The sequence below is a fragment of the Aythya fuligula genome, chromosome 16 (assembly GCF_009819795.1).
Source record: "Aythya fuligula isolate bAytFul2 chromosome 16, bAytFul2.pri, whole genome shotgun sequence".
NCBI classification, from domain to species: Eukaryota; Metazoa; Chordata; class Aves; order Anseriformes; family Anatidae; genus Aythya; species Aythya fuligula.
In genome coordinates, this window is record NC_045574.1 from 9040978 (window position 1) to 9051774 (window position 10797).

Here is a 10797-nt window from a genome sequence, read left to right on the forward strand (position 1 = left end):
ATTTACCTGGCTTTTCGAGGCACCCTGATAGCAAAGGAAACATAACCAATAGTGAAATCCCTGATCCAGGCTGTGCCATTCACCCACCAGCACCACTAAGCACACTGCAATGACCAGGAAATTCAGAGCTAATGCTGTAGCAAACGTTCGTATCCCTAATGATGCTACCCACAAAAGCAATTGCTTAGGATTATAGCATCCATTGCTTCATCAGTGCTGTCAGTGCATGAAGAGGAAATAAAACAGGCATCGTAGAGGAGACAAACAGAGAAGTTTTCTTTATGCTTTAGAGTTTCTCCGACTCTCTAATGATTCCCTTCTCCCCATGATCCTAATTCAAGTAACTGGCATGTGATATATTCTGTAGATAAATCAGCAACAGAAGAGCATGTGCAGCTCTGGCACCACGATGTAGGTGATTTACTTGTAGTGCACTGAGCACACTGGTTTGGCTTTTAAGGTGGGAATTTGCGTTTTAAGTGATTCCTCACAAAGAAAGGGAAGCCAGTATACTGCACACTAACTCATGTCAGCAGCCCTTTTGCTTTCTGCAAAAAATAACCCAGACAGACATAGTCTCGGATTTTAAGTGTTTTCTAAATGTTTCTTTAAAGGCCCTGATCCTGAAAACACTTGAGCTCAGCCAAATCACTGGTGTACGTAGGTGCATCTGCCTGAGTAAAGCTCAAGAGCTGGTGGTGCTTCTGCTCTGCTGCAGAAATGAGGACTGGAAGCACGAGCCTCTCCTAGGAGGCATGGTTTGAGTGGTCTGGGCACGTCCTGGAGCAGTCAGACAGCTGCACTGGCACCTCAGTATTTTTCTGGGAAGGCAAAGAGTCTGTCCTTTAGAAGAAAAAAAAAAAAAAAAAAACTTTTATCCAAAAATATAGATTTAATCAGACCAGATTTATTAAAGATTTGCCAGCAGTATCAGTTTCTGCTTCAAAACATGATCCCATTCCACCATGACAAAATTGCATAGGAGACCTGAAAGTTAAACTGAACAGAATAAACTGGAGAACAAATTTATGTCCTGCAACTTCTTTCACATGAAAATGTTTTCCTATATCCAGGCGTGTTACAACTAGTTCAGGCTGTCTTAAGGCTATAGTCACAGTTGTTTTTCTTGCAGAAAATGTGGAAATCATCAGAAGAAAATTAACCAGAACTCATCCTTGTCTGAAAAGCTGTGAGACTCACAAATTTCAAAAATCTTTTTTCTAAAGAAATGCTTTATACCGAATCTTTGTGAAGTACAATCCAGCGAGCAGTTGTCTCGCAGCACTGACAATGTCTGCTGTTCCCGAGGAGGCTGTGTGTGATGTACCATTCTGAAATATTGTCAGCAAGCCTGCAAATATGAAGGCACTTTCATAGCAAGGCAGGGATGAAAGGGAAGAGGTTTGGGTTTGCTTTTTTGTTTCTCTTTGTTTCTTAGTTCTAATAAAACATACCGGTGTGCTCTTAACTTCTCCTCTCCTGTTTTGTTCACGGGAGAAAGGGAATGCAACTCTCCTGCAGATGGTTGTGGTGTCCGGGGGGATGGGGGGGCACAAAGAGGTACAAATTCCTTTCCAGAGGTGTTTGTTTTAGCCAGTGACAAGTTATGGAAAATATCATAATAGTTCTGAAAGTCGAGAGAGGAACTCAGCGTCTCCCTGCTCTCCAGCACCCTTTACTCCAGCAATGAATCCAGCGATTGTAATGGCACAGCCCAGTAAGTGGGCTGGGGAGAAATCCCACCACGACAGCCTCCAGTGTAAGGATTAAGAAATTCTCTCCAGAACTGAAAAAAACTGTGAGGTTTAGTCTAATCAGGAGCTACATCACGAGACAATTGAGGAATTATGCAGCAGTTGAGTAAACACTTGCAGAGGACAATTCGGCCTTTTTAAGTCCCCAAATTACTTGGGGAAATCTCGCTTTCTGTGACCTGCCAACACATCCTGACATCCACCCAGCTTTACCTTCACAAATCTTGGATGCTAACCCAGCTCCTACCCACTGCCAGTGTCTGGACAGTCGAACCATAACTGCTTTGTCTTATCTGCTGTAAATCCACTTTTTTCAAGGTGCATTACAAAAGCTATTTCTCTTCTGGGATCCATACAGGTGGCATTTTAAAATGTAGCGAGCACCCTAGTCTACAGAACCTGCTTGTCACTGAAAATGACACAGTTTGCATGTGACCTGTAATGACAGTTGCTAGTTGAAAAGAAACCAGAAATTCAGCTATATCTTCCACACTTTGGTTGCAGCTGCCATCAACTAAATCTCTCTCCAAGGGCAGATGGTGCCCTGTACAATGAACAATTTAATCTTTAGCAAATAGAGAAACTTTGCCAAAAAATCCACATTTTTTCCTTCCAAGAATAGGCTGTCAATAATGTGCTCTCAAATACATTGTGATTTGATGACTATACTTTATTTATAAGGAAAAAAAAAAAAAAAAAGAAAAGAAAAGAAAACAACAACAACAAAATGTTCTCTATTCTTTGCCTTTACAAGCCTGTGATCCTTCCGGGTATCTCTGTACTGAGTCTGTGTGTGCACAAGCAATTGGGAGGGACTGGTTCAGTGTCAGGGTATTTCTTTGTGCCTCTTAGATGCCACAGGTACTCCTTTTTGTTGCTGAACTCATGTATCCCACATCACCTCAAGCACCTAGATGAGATCAGAGGTGAATCCTGACCTTTTGCAACACAAGTGGCAGAAATCCCACTCTTTCCACAAGCCCAAGATTTCTCCATGTATCTGTGAAAACATGGGGAGTCGCAGGCCCCGATTTTAAATCTGAGTCAACATTAAAAAAAAAAAAAAAAAAACCTCTTCTCGCTAATGTTTTCCAGCCTAAATCCCCCCCAGTCTGACTCATGGCACAGTCCCATGGGCAGTTTGATGGTTGCACGTGGAGGGAGGACCGGGGCTGCCCTTGGGTCAGGCATCTCAGTGCTCCTTGCTTTCACACCCTCCTGGATCCTTTTCTAGTCACTCGCAGAAGAAACTGCCTGCCCTCTGGGGAGGGCAGATGTCAGCATTTTCGTGAGCTGTGTTGTTCAGGTGGATTTGCAGGATCTAGCTGTATTTGTTCAGGGACGTCTGGTAACCCTAGTGAGCTGGGCACGGCTGCACACAGTAGCTCTGACTGGGCTGTGTCTTGTCTGGAAATTTATATAAATACTTGCCCATATAAAGGGACATATATATTTATATATATATTTATATATTTATACATGTATATATATATAGCATATAATGCATATGTAGAGGGATTCTTGCATTTTCCTGAGGCCTCAGTGGCATGCCTGGTTCACACAGATGCATGCAGAGGCATATCCCTAAAATGTCACCATTTCTGTACCTGCACTGCCCAGTCATGGTGTTTGGTAGGGTCAGCCCACAGCTGCCCACAGAGCCAGATAACCATGGTTGCTGCACCATGCACACTGGAAATTGGCACGTGGTTAAGGGTCTTCTTCAACCCGGGTCACAGCTAAGAAAATGAAGGCATACAAAACTTCCTGCGCAGATGTCAGAAGCTTCTGAAAAGAAGGGACTCAGAAAATGATGGGTTTCTTTTGACAGATTTAAATGAGATCTTTCCTTTATACCCCAACTGTTGGAGTAGGCCAGCTGATGCAAGTCACACAACTTCACTGACCTCCTGCAGCAAGGTGTTTCACAACAGCTGCAAATAAGACTTGCTACTGAAGTCCAGAGGTCTTTTATTTGCCTTTGGCCTTAGCCTCTTAACAAAGTATCCTCAACAAAGAGATTTCTGAGACAAATAGAATGTAATGGCTTCAAGTTTTTATTAAATGTAGCTTTCACCATCCCAGACAATGCGGTCTCGAAATTCCTCCACCTGGGCGTTATTTCGCATTCAGCAGACACACCCCGGGAACATCTGAGCTAGAGCCCACATTTCTTTTCCATTATCTTGTCCTGCATTCTCACAAGCTTAGATCATGGGACAGAAACACATTGTACAACAAAGGAGACCTGTTTCTCACCCTCCTCTCTGTGTGCCTGATGGCACAGGCTGAACACACAGGGTCTGGTGTGTCCTGCAGGGACACCAGGGGCTCGGGCACTTGCTGGTGGGTCATAATGATAGGGGTGTCCTTTTTTCCTGCACTCTTCTGCTGGCTGCTGGGGAGCAGCTGCCTGCAAACTCTGTGTCCTGCACAGCACAGCTTCTTGGCACAGCACCCTTCAGGACGGAGCACGTTAGGGCCCCCTTCCTACAAACATCACGTAGGGGTCTCTGCGTGGGTTTGGGTGGGTACTGCACCCTCCGCAAGAACAAAGAAGAGCAGAAAGTATTAGATTTCACAAGGGTTATTCTTACCTCTCCCAAAATGCTTTCCTTTCCTATTCGAATGTGTTTTCTGAAATAAATATGTTCTATTTATTTATTTAATGTGCTGTTAAATGACCTTCTGGAAAGCTGTTTCTGCCGCAAGGCTTTAAAATGGATGGGCAGGCACAACTTAGAGAGCATGCTCCTTACAGTCAGGATGAATCATTTGAGTAGTTACTGTTTAGATTGATATCATTTTAGTTATAATTATGGGTAACGAGAACACATTTAGAGTCTGTAATATTGTAATTCATGGTGAGAGGAGCCCTAAATGAAACAAAATATACTCAGATTTACTTTTTGTCCCTGTCTAGGTATTGTGTATGTGACGATGATCTTCAAGGGATAGATTTTATGCTGCTGTAAAAATCTAGCAAAAGTAGGTCAAAAATGACATCTAGAGATAACATGTTTGGTAACCACAAAGGGACTGTCTGCGCCTTTCCATTTGGCCTTTTAAGGAGTCCTGCAATTTATTACTATAGGTACAGCTGCAGCACAAAAAGATTTTGAGACTGTGGACTTTGGTTGGTGGATGACAGATACATATTGTCATTTTTAATATCCCACTAAGCTAATAGAGGATGATAAAATGATATTAGCAAAGATCTGGAAGGAAAAACTATATAAAATAAGAACATTGTAAGCACATGGACCTGCTGTCATCTGACTGGATCTAGGGTAGCATCACACCTCTGGCAATGCCACTGAAGTGGCCAATGCTCTCCTGCAGACCCCAAAAAGCAAACTATGGCAGCAAACCCCAAGCGAAGGACTTGGGAGGACATTCTTGAGAGACATTCTCGAGGACATTCTCGAGAGTCCCTGCTTCAGAAGTTTCATGGCTGTGTTTTTACAGTGAGGTTTGAAGGAGGAGAGGGTAGCCATGCTGTGGACAAGGAGCGGGACGATGCTTGTGAGTCCTGACACATCCACGTTGCAAGAGATACAACTTTTTCCTTCTGTTGATGGCTTGATAATTAATGTTAAATAAAAGCAAAGCTTCAGTATCTGCATCTGGTATTTCACATATGCTGTGCAAGGCCAGCATAATGAACACCCTCCATTGCATTTTTGTGATGTAATTTAAATGGTAGAGTTTTCTTTATAGAACAGGTTGAGCTACATTACAATAATTGCCCAGAAAGCACTAAACTTTGCCCATCGAGTGCTGTTTGAACACCAGGCTGCTGTGCCCTAGACTGCGAGTGACAAACTCTCCACATACTCCCTGAATCTCTTAGAGACTTGATAATGAAATACATAAACTATGACCCTTATTGATCAGGCCTCCCACTAATTAATTTCCCAAAGTCCTGTCCCAGCCTGCAGTGACAACGATGCAAAAAGATAAAATAAATAAATAAATAAAAACAGAGGATGAAGCCTTTAGTTGGGCAAGAGACCTGGGGGTGAAGTACTTACCCCGCTGAAATCAATGCCAATCCCAATTGATTTCAGTCACGCATGGATGTCACCATTAGTCAAGTGTACGGACGCTGAGCCCCAGAAGTTTACACAATGGTCACAAACAGCTTTTAGAGCAGTGTGAAACTAAATATTGCTAAGCTGATTTCGCTGCTGGTCTAGCACAGAAGTTTAAGACCTTCCTCTAGACAAAGTGAAAAAGAAAAGGAGGCAGGAGGCCGTCAGGCTGCTCAGTTCTCCAGTCCAAGCCCTGGATAAATATTTCCCACTGGCAGGGAACCAGTGCTCTGCCATTACTTTCCTTCAAACGAAGCCTCCTGCCCAGACTTAGCACTTTCAGTAACACTACATGCTGCTTTATTGCCCTAATGGCATTCGGGAGGCAGAACTGAATTAATCAAGAGTTATTGCTCCCACACCAATCTGCTCACTGCAGCCACTAATGCTGCCTGGGCAGGACCAGGAGCAGCCCCGGGTGTTTCCTACACCCATCCCTCAGGCAGATGCTCTGCCATCAGAGCTTGGTGGGAGCCCAAGGTAGGAGCTCAGTGCCATATCACAGGGAGTTTTCCATCCTGGAGAGGGCTGCAAAACCCACTCAGATAGGTAAAAAGTCAACTGCCTGTGACACTGCTGCAGGCTGTGCTCAGACCATTTGCAGGGGGCAAGCCTGCAGCTGTGAACTTGGCCACGGAAGCAGCTCCAGCTCACACCACGGCGGTGCTTCGCCTCCAGGCTTTACAACAGCAAGGCTTCTGGGCTGCTTTAAAACTTGATCAAGGTGTAAACTGACAGAGCTTTGTCCTTTCACAGTGAAAAATAATAGCTTTGCAAAGTGTGAATTGCTCTGGAGCGTTACCTCTGAAACCTAAAGACAACATTTTAAAGTGTCAACATGGATTGCTTTTAATATTTTTTTAAGTGGGAATAATGATCTAAGGTATTCGCCACAGTTTCAAATGGACTTCCATGCATTCTCAGGTGCCAAAAAATCTCTACATTTAGCTGCCAAACCTCTTCTTTCCTTCCAACAGTTTCTCCATAGCAGGTCTGGGTTGCCAATGCAAAACTCAGCATCACTGTGAAAACTGAAAGGGTGAAGATATTGTAAAACAAACCAGATTAAAACTAAATAAAAAGGACTCAATAGACTTTTCTGTTTTCATGTGGAATTTTTTTGAAAAGCTGTGTTTATTTTACTTTAAATAAAGCTACTACTGAATTTCCAGTTGATTTAGCTGGCATACTGGAAACACACCTCAGGGTTTGAGTTGTGTTTGCTGAAACATGCATGCCCTTGAACAGATAGTATATTTTTCAGTAACATATTTCTCTTTGCCCGCCTCTTTGCCCACTGCTGGTCTTTTTTTTTTTTTTTTTTTTTTTTTTTTCTTTCCTGTGCTCTCTCCAGATTGGCTTTCATTCTACTTATTGCCTGACTCATTTCTCACCTTATTCCCCCCCCCCCCCCCCTTTTTTTTTTTTTTTCCTCTACTGCTTTTCTCAGTATCTATCTTTCCCCCAGGTTATGAGCAAAACAGAACTTAACTTCGGGCTGAACTTTTAAACCCACATCTTGAATGAAATAAAACAAGCACCCTCCATCTCTGTGTGGAAGTAACTTCACAACTAGAGCCACTTAGCACTTTTAGTCCCTGCAGAACAGGAAAGGTCCACACGGAAGAACAGCAGCTCATGATGCTGGGGAGGGGAGGTGCCACAACGACCACAAATAGCACAGCAGTAGTCCAAGAATGCAAGCACAATGTGGGTACCAAGATGTCCAGTTCACCCTGATGATTTCAGAGCAGATTCTTGACCAGCTGTAAAATGAGACTCTTTGTATTGACCAGGTTTAGGAAACATGAGGGAAAAGCATAGTAGCACACCCACAGGACCTGGCAGACCTGCATCAGCTGGAGTTTACCCTCTAATCCCAGCGTCATTATAGGCTTAAGGAACTGGGGGTTTCTTCCCTCTTCTGTGTCCTTGCCTTTTTGCGAGCCTATGGGCAGAAAATGTAAAGCAAAGCTGACTCAGTTCCAGAATTTCTCTTGATAAAAAAGTCCATATTCAATAAAATCTGGACTCATGATTAAAAGCCTGGTAACACTAGTTACTCTTCTTCTGCTTGCAGGACAAATGCCTTAGTTCCAGCTCTCCAGCCCAGGCTTCCCGCACCCAGCCCGTCTCCGCACGTCACTCCGATTCTGACATTGAACTCACAGCAACCCGGACCGAGAAGACTGCCAAAAAAAACTCCAGCTATTCTTCTTCATCCTCACTAACAATTTGGTAATGAAGTATTGATTTCCACTCCCCTGCTTATGGACGATATTAGATTTTCATTGATAAACTGCACTGGGGCTGTCTGGTCTCCACTGTCCCTTTTTGCTGTCACTAAAACAAAGTGCCACTGAAGTAAGATAATGACTGGGAACATTGATGTACTTATTTCGTCAATTTGTAACACTTGACAGGAAAAAAAAAAATCTTCATAGTTTAATGTCCAAGTGTGCTACACAAGATGCAGTCACATTGGAAGCTTTACTTTTCATGGTAATGTCCATTTCCTATTTATAACCCCTTTGGGATAGTTTGTCTAAAGGAAATGTTTCTATTCAGTGCAGCTATTACTGTTGCACCTGGGTTGCCCAATCCAGTCATTGCACTAGGGATCAATACATCACCGTAAGTACAAGAATTATTAAGTTAAAACAGATTCTGAGCCAAAAAACCTCTGAACAATGTTAATCTTCTGTGCAAGTTGTTCAAATAGTTATGCTTAACCATGTTGCTGCCAAAGATTTGTTTAAAATGGATTATTTTCAGTTTGTTTTATTCCTCAGATATATATATATATTTAAATCTCCATTATGGTTTATGACAAGACATGCGATGGAGTGATTTTTAACAAAAGTACTATTGTTAGATTATTGAACATTATATGAATATAGGTATATCTATATATAAATATCACTATATAAATATCTATATATAGATATAAGAGAATAAAGTACAATTCCTTTCTCAGTTAGGTGGGTGTAAATCTGATTATTTCTGTTGGAGTCAGTGGAGTCACTTTAGATTTACACCATCACAGACGAGATCAGAATCTGGTCTGCACGCTGTCCCCCTGCCCGTGCAGTTTGCCTGGACCGCGCATCCTTCTGCAAGTCAGCCAGGACCTGGTGGGCAGGGGCCTGAGAAGATGGCAATTTCGGATTTGTGCTTGTAACTTTTTTCATTAAAACTTTGAGGTCCCAATTTTAATTTGTGGAATATTCACGTTAATAATGAGATCTAATTAAGACATCCATTAAAAGCCCGTTAAAGTTAATTTAACGTAAAAATTCCAATAGAACTGTATTAGATTTTCTCCATTAAATTAACGTTATGGATTTTTAACGGATGTCTTAATTATATATTATTATTAACGGGAATACTGTATTACACAGATTAAAATCGGGTCCTGAGTCAACTCGCAAAATCTTCCCGGATATGCTAATGACACGAGCCCTGTGTTACCTAGTGCACTGTTTGGAAAACCAGGCGCAGCCCTGTTTACTCCAGCTGAGCATTTCCTTGCAACTCAAGCAACCTCCAGTAGACAAATCCATCTCTGCATTTAACGATGAACTTTCCCCAGTCTCGAGGGAAAAATAAGTCTGGATCCAGTTGTAAACACTATTCCATTACAAATGAAATATTCAAAGTATGCTAGGCACAATTTGAGAATAGGATCTTTCTCATAGAAGAGAGGGCTTTGGGGTGTCTTTTACTCTTATTTTATTTTAGACATTCAAGGCTAAAACTGAAGCGCAGCATTCACAAAATCAGGCTAAACATGTTTACCCTATTCCCTACTGCTTGTGCAGAAGGGCCGTTTTTGGCAATGTTTGGGAAATTTTGACATGATCCCTAAACTCAACATGGAGGAGAAAAAAAGGCCCTTCTTATTTACCTCCTAGGGAAAGTGTTGCCCTTATGCCACATATAATAGCAAATTGCTTTTTTTATGGCATGCATAACCTAGATGGGAAAAAATATGGCGCTTGAGGGAAGGAGGGAAAAAGTAAATGAAGTTCCAGGAATGTCATTCTGAAGTAATGAGGCATGGACAGAAAATATACCCCTCACATCATCGGATTGAGATGGCAGTCGAAATAGCTTCATTGAAGTGTCAGCACTCATCCATCAATCAATCATCCACAAGGAAAAATAGCGACAGTACAACGGGGCGGCTTTTATGGGATTTACTCATGGGCATAGGGAATAGCAGCTCAAATGTAGTTCTGACATGAAAAGCAAGGTGCTGATATTATTTTTTATGATGGGAGGATCATAAAGTGAATTGAGAACAGTGAGGTCTGTCTTTGCTTAACCTATTCAACTGGAAATGAACGGAGCTCAACTGGAAACGAGCAGAGCCTTCAGATGGGTTAAGATTGAAGCCTGCACCGTGCTGAGCGCCGTCCATTGACAACAAAATTCTATTAAAGCGAAATCAATGCATTAGCATCAAGCTCCTCAGAAGCTGTTAAATTGCACAGCCCAGTTTGGAGTTATTAAGTGAAGTTACGCAAGGTGAGGGCCTGCAGCATGGGCCCAAAGGCAGCACCGTGACAAAATGCCACCCGGGAGAAACCGTGAGCCATTCTCTATCCGTGCTCCTTTCCCAAGCTTTTATACATTCCAGAAAAAAAAAAAATAAAAAAAATAAAAAATTGGATCATTCTGGCATACCCCAAAGCCTATGGCATTTGGCACTGGGGCTCCTCAGGGCACCTGCTGCTCAGTTCTGGCAGCAGGGAGGCTTTCCTGGTGCCTGTAGCAGGTATGGGGTTCACTCCTGGTGAAGGACGGAAACAGCATCCAATCCCCTGCCTCCAGCCATGCTCTATTGGCCCCTGGGGACCTCAGGGCTGGAGAGCTCCAAGTTTTGTGGAGGACTGCTCCCCCCACACAGGGCTGACCCACCCAGCACCTTGCTTTGCACAAGAAGC

The 10797-nt window shown here is 42.8% G+C and overlaps 1 protein-coding gene across 2 annotated transcripts in view; it reads left to right on the forward strand.

Annotated features, from left to right (window-relative positions):
* The window catches only part of TSHZ2 (teashirt zinc finger homeobox 2), a 222942-nt gene extending 212440 nt beyond the window's left edge, over positions 1 to 10502 (forward strand). For both annotated transcript variants that reach the window (XM_032198296.1, XM_032198297.1), the window contains exon 3: positions 7929 to 10502. Coding sequence is in view for 1 of the 2 variants with exons in the window: in XM_032198297.1 (XP_032054188.1) it covers positions 7929 to 7930 (2 nt within the window). In the remaining variant the exon portion in view is untranslated. The remainder of the gene's footprint in view (positions 1 to 7928) is intronic.
* The last annotated feature ends 295 nt before the right edge of the window (positions 10503 to 10797 follow it).